The sequence below is a fragment of the Ambystoma mexicanum genome, chromosome 4p (genome assembly GCF_040938575.1).
Source record: "Ambystoma mexicanum isolate Mex_15411 chromosome 4p, UKY_AmexF1_1, whole genome shotgun sequence".
Taxonomy (NCBI): Eukaryota; Metazoa; Chordata; class Amphibia; order Caudata; family Ambystomatidae; genus Ambystoma; species Ambystoma mexicanum.
In genome coordinates, this window is record NC_090927.1 from 187,015,725 (window position 1) to 187,034,917 (window position 19,193).

The following is a 19,193-nucleotide window of genomic DNA, read 5'->3' on the forward strand; positions in this document are numbered from 1 at the left end:
TCCCTCTCCCTCTTTCTCTCCCTCTCTCCCTCCCTCTTATCTTGTCATATCTGTTTCTGTCTCCCTCCCTCTCCCTCTTTCTCTCTCCCTCTATCTCCCTTTTATCTTTCCATATCTGTTTGTTTGCCCTGCCCCCTCTCTTTATCTTGCCATTTCTCTGTTTCTCTCTCTCCCTCTTACTCCCTGTCTCTCCCTCTTTTTTCTCTTTCCCTCTTTTTTCTCTTTCTTTTTCTCTCTCCATCTCTCTCTTTCTCCTTCTCCCTCTCTCTCTCCCTCTCTCTATCTTGCCACATCTCTGTTTCTGTCTCTCCTTCTCTCGCACCTTCTTCCCTTCACCAGGAACGCCTGCTTCTGTCTATCCTACCCAAACACATCGCAGACGAGATGTTGAATGACATGAAGAAGGAGGACCAGAAGCAGAAAGAAGTCCAGCAGTTCAATACCATGTACATGTATCGCCATGAGAATGTCAGGTAATAACCTAGCTAGCAGTGCAGATTACTTGCATGAGTGCAATACTACATACACGTATCACCACAAGAAGGTCAAGTAGTAACATGCAAACCAGTGCATTCATGTTCTGTTAATACAACACTGCATACATATATGAATATGAGAAGGTCGGGTAACATGCACATCAGTACAGAAGAATTACATCAGTACAATACTACATACACATATGGACATAAGGTCCTGTAAGAACTTGCATTATAGTGCAGAAGTGTCACATTACTGCAACACTACATATGTATATCCACATAATGCTGGGTAATAACCAGCATACCAGTGCAGAACTGCCAAATTAGTGCAGAACCGCATACTTGTATCATCACAAGAAGGTCTAGGAATAACATGCATACCAGTGCAGCAGTGTCACATTAGTATAATGCTGCATGCATCAACATAAGGCCGGGTAACAGCATGCATACCAATGCAAAAGGGTCTTGTCACATTAGAATAATGCTATATACATGTATCAACATAAGGTTGTGTAATAACATGCATACCAGTTGTGGAAGGTCAGGGAGAGGAGACCGACCAATAGGTGCCATTTTCAAAAGGTGTATTGGAGAATAATAAAGAAAATGCCGTACTTTCTTTATCCTAAGGGTTTCCCTGCCCAACACAGCTAAACTAGGATGCTCGTCTTGAATGGTAAAGTTCACAATCAAAAGTCTGTCCTCTGTCCGAAAATTACCTAGGCTGACCTTACAACTATTACTACGCAACAAAAGACCAGACCTTCTCCTGGATTGCTTTTTTAGCAAAGGTCTCCTCATTGCGGGATCTTCAAATAGTCTCTTGCTATCTCTTGTGAGAAGTCCTTCAGTTCTTTCATGGGGCTTTTCCAAGCCTTTGTATTTTGATACCCATGTCTCTTCAGGATTCTCTGTAGACTTCCTCAGGTTCTTGACTAAGACTCTGAATATATGTTGTTCATCACAACCCTCCTTTCTTTTTTTAGGACAAACAGATCTGTTCTCGGAACAACCCTCTTTCATTTTGTTATTTATCTTCTCACTGAAACAAGTAGGCTGACTCTTTGTTTGACTCTTGCTCTTCTTGTAATCTTGCCATTCACTGGGACGAGTATCTGACTGGTTCACTCTCTTCTTATAATCTTGCCATTCCCTGGGATCAGTAGGATTACTGCAATGTTTACATTCGGTTTTCCACCACACACGTGTGACTGTCCCATTTATCTTTCACGCTCCTTTCCCCGGGTCTCACGGTCTCCCTTTACCTTTGGTGTAATGGGGCTGCATGAGAAGGTCAGCGTCTTTTCTTGTGTCTGTTCCGTTTTCAGTCCAGACTGCTTCTTGGGTGTCTCATTTGACATGGTTTGTTATCTGTGTGGTATCGGCAAAGAAAGGGTCCTTCACTCTCACCCTTTCCTGGCCACCACCTCTCACACTCTGTTCCCTCCTGGGATTGTCTTCAGGTTGACAGACCTGTCCCGGTCCATCCTTGGGTGCTTCACTTCAGGCATGTCAGAGCTGTGGCTCCTTTCCAGTCCAGTTCGAACGTCCCTCCAGGAATTACCAGCCTCTGGAAAACCTCTCTGCAGTCTGTTCTCCAGATAGTGCACTTTGTCTTTTCTGCTGTTTACTGACGTACAAACCAGTGTTCTCTCTGGGTTACCAGTTTCACTCTGCCAGCCATTTTGAAACGCCTGGGGGCTCTCTTCCTGGTTTTCTAGGAAAGCCCACTTTTATTGCGCCACGCTGGGGCTTTCCCAGCTTCTCAAGATAGTTCTTCCTTTGTGTTGGAACTGTACTCTTCATAACTCCTTTAGGTTTCTTGGTCTCAGTGATTGACAGACTGGTATTCTTTATCACTCATATGTTCTTACTCTTCACAGTATCAGGCTGATACTTTTCTTCTGTCGTTACAATAAAATAGCATATGTAAAAGGAGTCTAGTTGTCCATCAACTGATAGAGTTGTACTGGATGTTTGAGGATAATAACAAGGGAGTTCCTCACTGGAAAGGGAGTCTTTATCATCAAGAGGGAAGTCTCTCCCTGTAAGGTCCCTCTTAACGCCAACCCTTGAGAGGAATGCTGTGTAGCAGGCTCACCTTCCTAGCCTACAGGAAGGGACACTCCGTTTGGGAGAAGTGACTGAATTCCTCGTTTCGGCACACAGTGCAGAAGTGTCACATCACAAGAAGGTCAGTTAATAAGATCCACACAAGTGCAAAATTGAAACATTAGTACAATACTATATACATATATTAACATACAGTCTGGTAATAGCATACATACCACTGCATAAGTATCTTTTCATATTACAACAATAGTGCATAAATGTAGTAACATAAGGTTGTGTAATTGCATGCATATTAACGCAAAAGTGTCATGTAGGTGCAATGCAGCATACATGTATCATCACGAGTCAAGTACTAAAATGGGTGTGTAGTCATAATGTCGACATCAATAATGTCGACAGTCAAAATGTCGACAAATTAATGTCGAAAATCAATAATGTCGACATACAAAAATGTCGACATTTTACATTAATGTCGACATTTTTTCGAAATGTTGTATAAATAAATAAATATATATTTATTGTTGTGTTGTATGTGTTGAGTATGAGGGGTGGGGGGTGGCAGGGGGTATTGGGTGAGAGGGGTTGGGGGGGACATCCCCATAGTAAATGATATTCTTTTTATTTATTTGTTTATTTATTTATTGAATAATAAATAAATAAATAAATATATAATTACTATGTGTTGGGAATGAGGGTGAGAGGGTGGTTGGGGGGGGGTGGGGGGGTGTCAGGGGGGTGTTGGGTGAGGGGGGGTTGGGGGGGGACCCCCCCCATAGTAAATTAGACTCTTTTTGGTTATTTATTTATTGAAAAAATAAATAAATAAATAAATAAATAATTAGATTGTGTTGAGTATGAGGGGTGAGAGGGTGGTTAGGGGGTGTGGTGGGGTGGCAGGGGGGTGTTGGGTGAGGGGGGGTTGGGGGGGGACCCCCCCATAGTAAATGATACTTTTTGTTGGTTATTTATTTATTGAAAAAATAAATAAATAAATATATAAATAATTAGAATGTGTTGCATATGAGGGGTGGGAGGGTGGTGGTGTGGGGTGTGGGGGGGTTGCAGGAGGGTGTTGGGTGAGGTGTTGATAGTGTTAAGGGTTTATAGTCATATTGTCGAAAAAAAAAGTCGACATTTTTTTTTCGACATTATGACTTTTTACATTAAAAGTATAGAATGTCGACATTATTATTTTCGACATTATTTTTTCGACATTTTTGTCTGTCGACATTTCTTTGTCGACATTATGACTATAAACCACTAAAATGCATAGCAGTGTAAAAGTGTTAGGTTAGTACAGCGCTACATGTATGTATTTAGTAATGCAGTTAGGTGAAACAATTGTGCCTTTATGACAGAACCATGAATTCTGGCACACTTTTAGACCACCCCCTAATGTTCATTTCTGGCTATGAGGCCATGTCAGATTTCTCCTGTAACAAAGTTGGCAGTTTATATTTTATAGATATTCATTATTGAATCATTAACTTGTGGTCATGCAATGCCTATTGTACACATTAGAAGTATACATGAACCCTCATAGTAAATAATGTTTTTTTAAATAATTTATAGCAGAATGTATACATTCATTGACTTAGTCAAGAGAAGAAAAAGAAAACCATTACCTATTATTGATTGATGTTTATGTAATGCAAATACAGTTATTGTTCATTATTGAATGAATATCAATACTATTCCTCAAACAGATCATTTTGTAATAACTCCCACACTAATTTTAGTCCTTACAAAGAGCACCACAAGTACAAAGAGCAGTACAGGGTAGGGCAGCCTTCCTACACCACCTATACTTGCACTGTAGTGTGCAGCCTTTCTTGCAGCCACATGGTAAGAGCTGCCTGCAAGCTTGCGTAGCCTCTGGAAGGGTTGTCCAGGACATTTCCCATCCATCTTCATCCTTCTTCCACCCCCAATCACTTGGCGATGGAAGCTGTGGGGTTCCGACCATCGTTTGGTGCAAGCAGTAACCAGCCTGGTAGACTATTGTTGTATGTTGAACGAGCGCATCTTGCGTGGGCAGTAGACTGTCAATTGCTCTACTTCTCTGAGTAAATAGGTGTTTTCTTGCCTCATTAACATGATTGTCACTACAAGCAAAACTACACATCTCTCCAATGGCTTCAGCATTTCTTCGACTGCCTGCAGACTAGGCCTGTTAGCCAATACTCAAAAAGCTGAGGTGACATCTCGGTATACATTCTAGGTGTCCCATGCAGTCCTCTTGCCTCTTCCTTCAAAAAAGGACACTATGTCACACCGAGTTATTGCGTGAAACATCAGTAAGGCAGTACACTGATCAGGGCCCAAAGTTCTTGCCAACTCATTAGCGGCAAAGAACCGGAAGTACTTCCCAAATCCAAATGCAACCCATAGTTCCTCAATGTTCAGACATTGAGCAGATGTGATGGCAAGAACTACGTCTCTGTCCACAGTGCATATTTCGGCTTTGGTATATACTTTCTGCTCTGCATCACACAAACGTAGTAGGATGCAAGTGTCTGCACCTTTGTGTGAGCATGGAGCCTATCCCAAGAAAAAAATGAGATTTATAGAAAGAACATTGGTATTATTTGGGGTAATTGCCTGCTTTTTTGTGTCAATAGCTGTTAAGGTTTTTACCAAGAAAGAACAAGTCAGTCTGATTTTCATCAAGTCGGAGAAAATCCTGCCAATTTTTAGGAAGTGCATTTCTTGATTCAACACGTTTCCAAACTCCTTTTTCCCTTTTACTGCATGTGTTGCTTTTCAAGCTGTCAAGCCTGTACACATCCCAGATGATATCTAGCCTTGTAACATATTGAAGCTGAGATTTGATGTAGGGTAGTGTGAGGAGTCAGAAATGCGAGACAGACACAAAGGTAATGTTTTCTCAAAGTTTGTTATTTATTGAAAATAAAAAGAAGTTTTGATAAACATCTAACTTTCTCCAACCTAATGGAGAGGTCCCTGCCTAGCAAACTAAAACTAAAGACAAATGATCTAGTGTCCAGAATGCCTCTGGCCCTCACACTAATGCATACAATAAAATTATACAAGGAAAATCTGGCTGACGTTTGGTTCAACAAAAAAAGTTTTGTAATTCAAACTCACATGTTCTTGAAAGCACTCCTTGCGAGCAGGGTTGTAGTCCCTTCCCCTGGATCAATTCATGAATACTCAGATTATAGTTCTGAGGTAACAAGGAAATAGAAATGTATTTTCCAACCACTTTGTATTTCTTAAATATACCATAAATGTCCTTTACACCTCAGTTGGTTGATAACTCAAAACAAGTCAATGGGCCTCATTCCGGGTATGGAGGTAGCCAAGCCACTTTTATGGCTATGCATGGCTACCCCCATACCGGGTACCTTGTCCGGGTTCCTGGAATGGGGAAATACAGGGCTATTTTGAACTTGGAGGGCCCGGTATTTCCCCATTCCAGGAACCTGGACCCGGTACATACCCATTCCCATTTGAGCCCCCATAGGGCTTAATTGGAATGGGGAGGATGCTAACAACTGGCCCGTTAATGACGGGCCCGTTATTAGCATCCTGGTCTGCTAGTGGGTCCCGCTAAGGACGTCTGGTTTTACCAGACGTCCTTAGCGGCAGCTGCCAGCAGACCTCGTAATGGGGCGGTAGAGAGATAACGCTCTACCAGCGCCGTTATCCCTCTACCGCATTGCTCGTAATGAGACCCAATGTCTTCCACAATATCCCGCTTGAAAGGATGATTAATATTCTCCTCAAAACACAGGTTCAAAACTAAATGCAATTGTTGTTACCATGGAAAATTTTCTTCAAAGGAACTACTTCTTGTCAAGATAGCACTTCAATCTTTCTTAATACTTCTTGGATAAAACACTCTTGTCAGGATAGCAAAAAACAACTTGTTTCAGTGATGCTACTGCTTGTCAAACAATTGATACAGTTCATGAATTATCTTAATTCAACAAAGGTTCTATTCACATATCTTTCAGTCACAAGGATATCAAAACATCATTGTATTTCCTGGTCCACACGCCTTCCAGGACTAACCACTATAACCCCTTTCCTGGTATGGACACCTGCCAGGAAGAAAACCCCTACAACTAACTTTCCATTATTCTCCCCACCAGTCTTTCCTTATGCTTTCATAGTCTTTTGGCTGTTGCAATGTGAGGTACAAGCTTTTACAAATGAATATCTCTGAAAAGGGAATGTATGCTTTGGTTGGTTTATCAAGAGTTTCTCACAACTTCTTGCCTGATGGTAATGCTAGTTTTGAGCTTTTCCCAGTGGTTGTCTTGATATGGTAGGCCTTTGGGATGTGGGTAGTATTGGTTAGAGGCTTTCCACACTGGTAGTTTTCCCAAAGTCTTTTTACAGCCTCTTGGCTGTGGGTAATACTGGTTATATACTTTCCCTTCCTGTAGTCCCTTGTAAGGGAACTTTCTTCTCTGCCACTTAGCTTTGTTTTCTTCAATGCTTCAGCATTCAGTAAATTAGTTTTGCTTTGATTATCAATTGTTCGATATTAAAAATGATTGCTTTTTAACAGCTTTCATATATGGAGCTCCAAGGGGTCAGCATTCACTCTCTGACAGCTCACCGGCTCCCTGTGGCGGCTCCCGTTGGCTGCTGGGCTTCGCAGCGGTCCTTCAGTGTCCCGTATGCTTTCTCTTCCGCCTCTGTGAGCCTTGTGTAAGTTGCACGTCGGTCTTCAGGAGAGCTGAAGGCACTGTTGATCTCCTGCGACTTGACCGGTCGGCCACACGCTGCTCCACGATCACGTCTCCCCCTCAGCTGGTCTTCTTCTTAGTATGCCGGTTTTCAGCTATGCGTACGCTGCAGTTATGCTTGATTTTACCCTTTGGGGTTACTCCTGCTGGCTGGCTTATTTCTGTGGCTGCTTCTGCACCTCGGATTGCTTCAGCTTCCCTAGCTACGCCTCCCACATGGCCATTCACTGCTCCTCGGCCTTCTTCCTCTTCTTTACCTTTGTTCTCTTTGTTATCAGGATTCTCTCCATCCTCTTCTGCTTCACTCAGCTGGGCCTCATATTGGGATTTAAATATTTTGCTCAGGTGCTTTTAGTGACAGCAACTAGACTGTACCTTTGATTATTCATTATTCTGAGTCAATGTTGCCTCTGAGCTCCTCTTCCTCATCCTAGTACTTTTAGCATTATGGGAACCGAAGTCCATATTAGAATATGTAACCTTAAGTCGTTCTGGTTTACAATAAGTATGAATTCAGAAATTATAGAGGGATTGTTAGATAAGGAGATCCCCACTGTCTCCTGGCATTGGTCACTTACCCCATGATCCCCCCCACATGAAACCGCCCCCAGGGTCTGGATCCGGTAGTGGCTGCCTTTCCCTGGCCTTAGGAGAAGAGCTCATACTGGGTCTTTAGTATTGATTTCCCTGGATTCATCACAGTATGAACATAGTACTGGCATAATCCTCGAATGTTTTCACAAACCCTGGTCACAGCATGTTGACAATTGCAGTTCTGTCAATGATGGTCATTTCTGCTGTTGGTTTGCAAGTAGAGTTTTTTTTGGGTGTGAGTTCTTCCAGGCAAATCAATAAATCAGACTTTGTTCTGGTTCTTAGACTCCATGGCCCTCATTACGACCCTGGCGGAAAGGGGAAAACGATGGCGGAAATGCAATACCGCCATCGAATAGCACTCGGTGCGACTATGACCCGTCACCGCAAAGTACGAAGCCATTAGCGACACCGTAGTGAACGCCAACGCTAACTGCACTAAGCACGCGCGCGCCATGCCAAACCGCAAACACCACCATGGTGCAACGGTACGCCAATTCCGACCCTAGCGGACATGTACCTAACGCCATCAGGCATGGCGGAATGGACCATTCCGCCATGGCGAGAAGTACGGCATCGCGAATCAACCGTAAACGGCCCCACTGAGTGCCTGTACACCGCTCCCTGCCCACAAAGTACAACTCCCTGTAGGTGCAATGAAGTCACAATGCAACCATTGAAATGTACAAAGCACCCATGCATGCCAACGAACAAAAGCAACACAAGAGGGGCCAATGGGAGCTTCAGGGCACAGATGGCACGAATACAGAAGCCATCCCAATGGACATGACCACAGTCCCCCACCAAGAAACGCACGCAAACACAGGCACCTGTGACCAGCAACATTCCGAAAATCACATCATTCCACCAGTCCACCTGGCTGACCGCCATCTGTCACACAAAACCCAATCCCCCGCCCCTGAGCATGACAACATCCAAACTGTCATATAGGCAGCCCCCATCCCTGACCTCACGGGCTCAGTAGGCAAACGCGCCCAGCACAGTACCACGCAACTAAACCCCGAAGCAGGAACCCAATGCAGATCTCCTCACAATACATCGCCCCACAAATAGGCACATGCCACATCACTTGCAAAGAAAAACGCTACACGGGCCAAATCAGAATAGAAATTTAATGCACAACAAAATCACCAAGCCCATACAGCCATCAGGCCATGAACTCCAAAACACATTTCACCATTGTGGGCTGCATCCGCAAGAAATGACCAGCCACTACTTGTGTGACGCCCTGTCCCATCATGGTACACAGAGCCACAATCACGTACGAAAAGGCAAAAAGGAAGCGCACACAACCGCAGGGCCGTCCAAATGGGGAGGCACTAGTCCAGCTGAAAGGCCGAAATGTTGCTCCGAGCCACCAGTACTGCGTAAGGGCATGTGGGCCACTGGCGATCGTCCCATAAGATCGTAATGCTGCTCCACCGATTAACACGAAGCAGCAGGTGTCGGGAGTAAAATCCATCTGCAGGAGTGGCATACAGATGGCAGTGGCAAAAGGGGAGGAGATACCTGTCAACCAAAAGAAAAGAACAAGAACAGAATGGCCATCAGAACTACATTCGAACAACTCACTTCAATGAGCACACGAAATCCACAGCCATATGCATGCTAGCCCACTCCAAAGGATCATCACCACCCCAAAGCCACTTGCGACTCATAACCATCTATACCTAGGTGTAAACACCATCACGAACGAGTGTACCTGTGCATGCGTCTGCCAAAACAGAATCCATCAGATGGGAATGTTAACGTGCATGGACACAAGTGTCTGAGGGCGCGTCGAGACAGGGAGGGCTCAACAAGGCCAGATAGACGATGGTCCCACTATGGCAGCCCTGCATCACATAGCGTAGGGGAGGCGGATAGATCCCAAGAAGCCCTGTACATGGCAAACTCTGCATCAAATCACCTGCCCATGCATCCATTCATCCTTCCCTCATCCCGGGATCAAAACGCCTGAATAATTACTCACATGACATTAGAAACGTCCATTGAGTCTGTGCGTAATGCAGCCTGCTAAATCCACAGTGCCCCAGCCCGTAAATCCAGTGTTGTGAAGTAACATGTATTTGGGAATGGCCGGCCTCATCGCCCACGTAGCTATTGCGCATCCCAAACTATTCATATCAATCATTGCTCCCTCGCCATGGGCCCTGTCTCAAGGACATAGAACAATAGAACGTTATATTTGCAGTCAGACCTGTGGGCATCTCCTCGCCGCTAGCTGGAAACCGAAAGCGCCGCCCTTCGAATTCCTCATTTGCAACATCACGTCGAAAAGGCATCTGTGGCCGTTTGAAATCACTAATTATTCCATCGAGTGCGGCTGTGTGTGAAAATGGCAACTGCCTTCACCCACAAATGGGACGCCCCGCCCGTCGTTGCAACTCGGTACAGTGATGCATGAGGGCCCACCGTTACTCGAGTACTACGTTCCACTGACCCTTCACAAGTCCGTTCGCGACTGCACAGATAGTATGGGAAACAATGGGACCACAGCAGAATGAACATATCAACCAATCTTACACGCCCATCGGGTACAAATACATGATTGCAATAGCAAGATACCATTCCCCGAATTGCAGCGTTGTGCGCGGGACGTGCTCGGCCAAAGGGGAGAGCAGTTTGCACAGGTGGAATCAATCACCACAGGTGGAGGCCATACAGCCTGAAAACACATTAATTGCACAGCCAGTCTCCTCCCACAACCACAGCGAAATGCTACCGACAGGACTCGCGATGTTGGCCCTGGGGGACCTGATAGCACTGCAAGTGCTCCGACTCCAAGAAGAAGACGAACAACAACTACAACCAGCCGCACGGAGGAGACGCAGGAGGAGGAGGAGGCCAAGGCAGGGCCAGCAAGGCCCAGCAGCACAGCCACTACCACCACGCAGGCAGCCCGCAATCCCACGCCTCCGAGCACATCCGTTCAACCTCACTGATGAGCAGATCCACACCCTCTACCGTCTGGACCGGGACACCATAGCCGCCATTGTGGACATGACACAGGCTGACCTAGTCAGCATGATAGATAGCCCAACCGCCATCCCACCCCTACTGAAGGTGGTGTCTGTACTCCACTTCCTGGCCACAGGCACCTACCAGCACACAGTCGGACAGTTGCATGGCATTTCTCAGCCACTGTTCTCACGGACACTATTCCAAGTGCTCGATGCCCTCCTGCAGCATGCAGACGACTACATCTCCCTACCACGCTCGGAGCAGGAAATAACCAACACAAAAGTGGGATTCCATGCACTTGCCGGCATACCGGGTTGCATTGGTGCCATCGACTGCACCCATGTTGAATTGGTCGTGCCACATGCCATGGAGGCCCAGTACCGCAACCGAAAACAATTTCATTCCCTGAATGTACAAATGGTGTGTGACTCCAACAGGATCTTGACGCATTGTTGTGCCCGATTCCCTGGATCAACCCATGATTCCATGGTCTTGAGGAACTCTACCATACCACGCTACATGGAGCGACACGCAGGGAACAGATCCTGGCTACTCGGTGAGTCTCATTGCATGCATGATGATGTGGGGTATGTGATTTGGCAATGTACTGGCAGGAAGGGGGGGGGGTGTGCGTACGTATCAATGGCATCCCACATCCTACGTTTCTCGTCCACATACAGGTGATGCTGGATATCCACTGAAGAGATGGCTCCTCACACCAGTCCGGAACCCACGGGACCAGCATGAGGAGGACTACAACCATGCCCACTCACGTACCCGTGTAGTCATTGAGCAGGCATTCGGCCTACTGAAGGGCCGTTTCCGCTGCCTCAGCAGGTCTGGCGGGGCACTCCTGTACCGCCATGAGAAGGTTGCAAAGATGGTGATGGCATGTGTCATGCTCCACAACATGTGCGTACGTAGAAATGTGCCCATGCCCCCTGACGCAGAACTGCAAGCACCGGATGATGGTCATGATGAGGGTGGGGATGTGGCAGCACCTCAAGGAGTCTGCGAGGCACCGGAGGCCCGTGACATTCGTCAGCATCTCATTGATGTATGCTTCTAGCACTCATGCCTGGTGGCTGATACATGGACACGGGACACGTGGCACTGTGTGTGTCTGGAACATGCACAAAATGGACTGTACGCCTATGATGGCCTAGTACACAAAGATCAATGTCCACACATCTCATTGGTTGATCGTGCACTGTTTATGGCATATGTGATATCATGTTGTACACCCTATCGACCCGCCACCCAAGTGAGCCCAACACACCCCCTCCACCCTCCTACCTCCCCCCCGAACACCAGTGTTCAAAGATGCTCATTGTCAGTGGGCTGTCGCTATTGCATGCCCCCTCTGCGGGTATCAGGGGCACCCCTGCCTGTGGAGCGCCGGGTCCTCCCAGATCTACGTTGGGGGCTGCCCTGGACGGAACTTGCAACGGATGATGTGTCTGCCTGCTCACGTCCATGCATGTCCCTAAGGGTTTGCGAGAGCTCAGTGAGCACACGGCGCACTGCGGCAAGTTCGGCACATACGTCTTTGGACGTCGCATGCAGTTCCCCCCTCAGGCTCTCGGTGCTTCTCTCAATTTGTGACCTTAGCGTCTCTGTGCCTCTCTCCATTTCTGCCCTAAGTGTCTCAGTTGATGTTTCTATGTCTGCCTTGGTGCCCCCACATTCATCGGCATGGTCCTTGAGGAGTGTGGCCAGTTGCTGCTGTTGTTCGATCAACTGGTCGAGGGACTGTTGCCTCTGCTGGGCCATGGCCATTTGCGGGGGTGTCGCAGAGGGGCTGTTGACCTCATGTTGCCTTGCCACAGGGCTTGTGGGGGATGGCCAGTCGTCGTCTTGTGGGTGCCCCTGCGTGGTATCCTCATGTTGTACGGGATGGGACAGACAGGGGGATTGGGACAAGTCATGGATGGATCTGACTTCGGCATCCCCGTTTTCTGTGTCGGAGCATGCTGCCATCAATGGGGTGTCACCTATGGTGCTGCTGCCACCAGAGGCAGTGCCTTCTGTGGCATCCATTGGGGGGACCTGTGGTGGTGGTGTTGTGGGCATGCTGGCTGCTGGGGTGCCTGTTGATGTTCCCTCCTGTGTGCTGCCACCTGATTTGTGCTGCTGCCGTGTCTTGATGCGTGCAGCTGAGGTGGAGGGTCTCTGGCCGTTGGTCTTGGCCCTCTTTGCAGGTGTGCTGGTAGGGGTGTCCTGTTGCTCGTCGTTTGGATCGGACCCTGTGGTGGAGTAAAGGAGAGCGAGGGTTATTGATGGGTCTGTGGGAATTGGAATGGCATTGTATCACATGCTTTGGGGTGGTACCTGAGGGTGTTTTGGGTCGGGGCCTTGGAGGTGCATTGATTTGTGTGTGGAGTGAGGGTGCAGTTGTTTGGCAGCCTGCAGTTAGGGTGTGCCTGCTGCACGTGTAGTGCGTGTTTTAGGGGTTTTTAATTATTTATGTATTTATTGTGGTTTTTAACGTGCGCTATCAGGCCGATGTGTGTGGACGTTCTCCTGGACATGTGTTTCTGTTGCACTATGTGGACGCATGGTACTTCACATGGATGGACTGTGTGGATTGTTTTATCTGGCCCACCTACCTGAATCTTCGGATGTCTGCACTCCTTTCTCCATCCCTCCGACTCCCTCAATGCTCTCCATTCCGATGGTGGAGGCACAGATTTCTTCCCAGGGGGTCAACTTGATGGGTGATTCAGGACCTCCCCCGGTGGCTGTGGCAATGTTGCGGTTGGCAGAGAGTATGCTGCGGACGCGTATCCGCAGGTCGTCCCATCGCTTGCGGCATTGCTGTGGGGTGCGGGGTGCGGTCCCCACCGCACTTACCCGCTGTGCCACCAGAGCCCATATGGCCTTCTTGTTTGCAAGTGCCGTCCTGGTCATTTGCGTGGAGAAGACCACGGCAGCATTCTCCTGGAGGGTCTCTGTTAGCACGGTGAGTTCCTCACGGGAGAAGTGGACCTGCCGCTTGCGGTCGCACGCTTTCTTCGCTGCTTTTCCCATTTTTCTTGGTTTCGCTAGGGTGGTTGACGGGGTGGGGTGTGTCTCAGGGTAGTGTTTTTAGTGGTTGTGTGGTTTTAGTGTATTTATAGGTGTACGCCGGGATGTTTCCCGTTCCGGGCCCGTGTTTTAACTTCCGTTTCCGTATATTTCCGGCCACCGTACTTTCCGGTAGGCGCACACTGCGGTGACCGCTAAGAGGGGTGGCGGTATTGCACCTGGGGCGCCGTACGGCGGCGGTGTGGGCCGTTTTGGGGTCATTTCCGCCATCGCGGACTTTGCACTTCCGCCATGCCGTGGTGCTCGTGCCCGATGGGTCGGAATGGGCCGCACTTTGCTCCTTCGTGCAATGGCGGAAACGCTATTTACGCTGTGGCGCTCCGGTCAGTCGATTTCCGCAAGGGTCGTAATGAGGGCCCATATCTTCGACTCTGCCAGAGGATAGGCTTGGTGTTCATGTCTAAAGAAATCATCCAGATCTCCATTATGTATCTCTGATGCAATGTAGAGTCAAGAAAATAGTGAGCAGTCTTTCCTCTGCGATGTCTTTTGTAACTGCGTACTTGACTTTTCACAAACTGGATGCCCGCTGAAGAGGTAGTGGAGGTTGTTTCGCTTGATAGGATCTGCAATATATTTTCAATATTTCTCAATATGTCTTACATCACATAAACATGAGAAAGTCGAGCAATAATAAGGAGCAAAGTACAGAAGAGTTACATTAGTGCAATACTACATGCACGTATCAACGTACGGTCGGGTAATAACATGAATTAGAGTGCAGAAGTGTCACATTAGTGTAATATTGCATGCATGTATCAACACGAGAAGGTCAAGTACTAACATGCATACCAGTGCATGAGTGTTATTTTAATACAACACTATACAGTATGAACATGAGAAGATCTGGTAATAACAAGCATACCAGTGCAGAAGGGTAACATTAGTAGAATACTACATACATGTATTGGTTTGAGAAGGGCAGGTTATAAGATGCATACCAGTGAAAAAGTGGCCCATTAATACAATGCTGCATACATGCTTCTTCATGAGAATGTTGAGTAATGACGTGCATATCAGTGCATTACTGCATAATAATAGATCACCATGGGCATGACAGATAATAACATGCAAACGAGTGCCCAAGTATCACATTAGTACAATACTGTATACATCTATTGCCATGTTTATGTTGTGCGTTTCGTGTGAAGCACACCTTATACCCCCAAGGCTTCATGGCGCTGGCTCAGCAGGTTGGGTACAGGAACGATCCAGGTTACTTTGCAAACAGAGATTTGTGTATGGGGTGTCTGAATAGAAGGTGGCTGCCTTCCTGTGTCATGGCTGATGGAACATGGTTCCATAAAGCTGGGGCCTGAGCAGGGAAAGAGCGACTGCCCCATTTGGCGCTTCAGAAAATGGGACTGGATTTCGAGCGCAGTTCCTTACTGGTCTTTAATGAGGGAGATGATGAAATAGAATGTTTCGCGCTCCTAGATATAAAGCATTATGTATTAGACATATTGCCTTGCTATCAACTGGCTTCTGCACTGGAAGCCAGTGAGACTTCGGAAGGAAGGCATATGTGATTCTGGCTGAAGATGTCTGCATCTTTCTGATCCCGAAGTCTATTCGATCACTCATCTTTTACGTTTTTCCACCTGCTTGTGCACTAATACCCATAACACCTGCTTGTGCACTAATACCCATAACACCGATTTAGTACTTTCTAGTTCAATGGATGGAATTGTGAGATTTGGTGAAATTAAAGAAGTGTGTGAGAACGCATACATCCTGGTGAAAACATGTATTCCTAGTGTTTACTGCAGAAGGAAGGGGATGGTTCAGAGACAAGGTGAGAGCATCTAGGAAGAAACACAAGCACAGCATGACTGGCACGAGTACTCTGGCCAGTACTACATCAAGGCAATTCTAGGCTTCCACCGCCGGTGCTACCAAGAGAAGAAACCAAATGGTCCCAGAATGGAACAGTACATCTAGTCCTAATGCTAGGAGCAGGCATCATCAAAATAACATGTTGCTTGGAGAAAGCATACGTTTCACACCAGCCCTGCACCTTAACTCAAACGTCAACCCATGAGCTGTAAACGTAAACCCTCTACTTGCCACCACAGCATCATGACTACCCAATGCCATTCCCCTGTGTCAATAGCATCATGTCCAGTTCCCTTGGACCAAGGTCCCTGGTCTTTTCTTTGGTATTCCACTCAACCAAGAGGTCATCCTCACACCAGCATCCACTCCAATGCATGGTGCCTGCTTCAGGATTACCCTGACTACTGTACCATCACGTTGTAATGGTTTCTCTGCAAAACGCATGTTCGCTCAACAAATGAATGCAAATGGCTGTTGCATCGCTAGAGTACTGTAGTAGTAGATCAGTGTATGCAAGAGCGCGAGCACGGAGTCAATGGAAGACCTCAGTTCAGTGATGGGGAACATTTTAAACGAATTATGATTAAGCCAAATGTATGTAATATCTTGAATCCAACGCACTTGATGGACTGAGGCAACATTAAACCTTGCGCAATGAGTTGTAAGAGAAGATGGACCTCCACATGGCATCCAGTATTGCCCCTGGATGTGCACGTCCATCCACATATTTAACGGCAGTGCACTGAAGCAGGAATTCCTGCAGAGTGCAAGCCGAAACTAGGCAGGAATGCAAACTTGTCATTTTCGCCACCATCCCTTTCCCATGATTTGCTACAAAAACTGTTCTCTGGAGGACCCTTAAACAGAGCTACGTGAAAACACTATTTTTACTTAACCGTGCCCAATGTTTAAGTAGAAACACTGTCTTTTCTCTCAATACATTTCAGATTTGGATCTCACCTGTTGTTTGTTTGAGGTCTTGGTATCGTAGAGAGAAAAGGCATTTCCTTCCTGGCTGGCAGGATAGGAACTGGGTGGACGGGCTGCCAGAAAGGCCACACCTAAGGGGAAAAAAAACTTCCAAAGGGGTAAAAAAAAACACCTTGTGGAACGAGAAGAAATGTCCCATGGAATAGGGCAGCAACAGACTGTACTCCAAGTTCAGAATGAAACAGGGAGGAGTAGAACAAGATCTATTTATGAACTGAGCTGCAGCAGCTAAGTACGAGGCAGGAGAGAGAGAGAGAGGTGCTGCATAGGAGGCACTCCGGTAGCGAGCAAAGCAGAATAGAAGTCAGAAGTGGAGAGGAGTACAAAGTAGCACTATGGAGTGCAAAGGAGCGAAACTATCATACTAGCAACGCAGCGAGCCTCGTTCTGAATCTGTATTTCTATGTTAGAAGAGCGTTCCTCCTAACGGTGTGCATGACGTTACACAGCGCGTAGCGGACATATTGTGGCTCGCAATGACTGTGTCCTGTAATGGTCGGTAAGGGATACGGCCATTGAAGGGTTGGTAGTTACAGCGCATCGCCGAATGGTTGGCATGCAACGTGCTGTCTTCCACCGATGCCACACTAACCTGTATCGGTGTCGTGATGTAACACTACAGCCATCCCAACATCTTCAATGGCCATCATAATTATATAATCAAACTCCAGGCTCCTAGACTATTTGGAGAAACTGCTGCATAGTGGGAGGAAAAGCAGCACCTTTCTCTTGGGCAATATTGCATAGGTGCAATGTTTTTACATGTTAGGCTCAAACAACCCCTAACAAATACACAGCCATCAAACCCAACTCAGAATGGCTTCGGAAGCAGCAGCATGAAAATGGTCCACCCAATTCTCCTCGCTATTCATCTAGCACCAGCCACAATGAAAACTGGCAGCCAAAACATAAACCGGCACAGACCGTGAGAGAAGTTGGGCCTAAGGCTACTAGCAGGCAAACGAGCAGTGGATTGAAGTATTCTTTTCAATAGACCCACTTGCTGCCAAAATGAACATATTGATGCACAAGTTCTCATTCAGAGAATTCATGCGCCATCAACTCTTCTAAAGAATCTCCCTGACGTTACTCAGCAATGTGAGGAAGCAGAACTCCTTAAATGCCATTTGATACAGAAACCGAGATCTAAATAAGGCCCAATGCTAAGCATTGCAACTTGGAGCGAGCTGTAATAGATGAGTCACTATTACGTGCAACTAAAAAAGAAGAGCATTGCACCATAAGATTATTAAATGCTCCCATTGCTTAAAAGAACCTCGTAAGCATCGTCTTTGAACTTGCAATCAATCACGCAATAAGATCCTATCTTCCCAGCCTTTGTGTAACCACCGGGTGACAGCATTTGAGTCAAAGAGCCTGAACATCCACACAGAGGTATTGCAAAAGATGAGCTCAGTGGATGTTATGAAATGAAATCTCTCCACACTGCAGATTAATCAAGTTCCACTCTTCGAAGCATTATCACTTTTAGTGGATGGGGAAAAAGCAGATTCTGGGCGCCGTCTTACTCAAAGGAAGGATGTGCTATACGTTTAGCTGTTGAAATAATGGGTGTAGGAGAATTTCCAGGTCCCAGGACCAAAGCATGGCCTATATTAGCTGAAGGATGCATCACTCTGTGGATTCATAGAGGGATAGAGAGTCTGTCCCCTGTATGAAGTCTGGATTCTGGGATTGTATTTCAGGGACAAAAACGTTTCCCTTGCAGGGAGTAGGGGAGAATATGCCAGTAAGAGCTATACAAACACAAGTTACTGTTCTGTTTGGAAGAGTTAGTTCCAGTGATTAGCAAACAGGTAGCAAACCAACCACCTATACGAAGGATTGGTTCTGGTTAGTAGATCCATGATATTCTCCTAGTTATGTGTCAGAGGGATGGGTTTTTGGTATTCACCAGAGACCAAGACATTGGCCACTCGCAAGACGGATGGCTTCTTCGGATTTAGACAGAGAGAACCTGTGAGGAACACACAGGGGGAGTGGCTGTAAGCTTAATGACTAAAGCTGAGCTTCCACAATGCCCTGTTCAACCAACTGTAGTCAGAGACAGAGCAAACGAACCTGCAAATTATCCTTAGCTTAAACATGGTGTGAAAAACCAGAGGGAGTTTCACAACCTAGTCCCCAGGGATCCCTTACTCAAATGGCCAGGGAAGGGCCATCGCTTTAGGATCCTGACCCTGGGGGTGGACAAGCGAGGGAGGATCACCTGGGTAGAGGGTCTTCGGGAAGTGGGGGAGTAGCACCCGATGGTATCCCCCTTTATCCACCGCCCCTTCAACCCCTGTCCCTGCTTATTTTAAGGGAAACTATAGCTCCCATAATTCGGCTCCATGTTACATTGACAACACTACTGAGCCGAGGAAGATGAAGAAAAGGTCAGGCAGATAACCTCTTCTGACTGGCA

The 19,193-nt window shown here is 46.8% G+C and overlaps 1 protein-coding gene across 1 annotated transcript in view; it reads left to right on the top strand.

Moving 5' to 3' along the window:
• The window catches only part of ADCY3 (adenylate cyclase 3), an 851,194-nt gene that overhangs the window by 512,588 nt on the left and 319,413 nt on the right, over window positions 1-19,193 (top strand). The window contains exon 3 of the mRNA XM_069605674.1: window positions 340-473. Within this exon, the coding sequence (XP_069461775.1) occupies window positions 340-473 (134 nt within the window). The remainder of the gene's footprint in view (window positions 1-339; window positions 474-19,193) is intronic.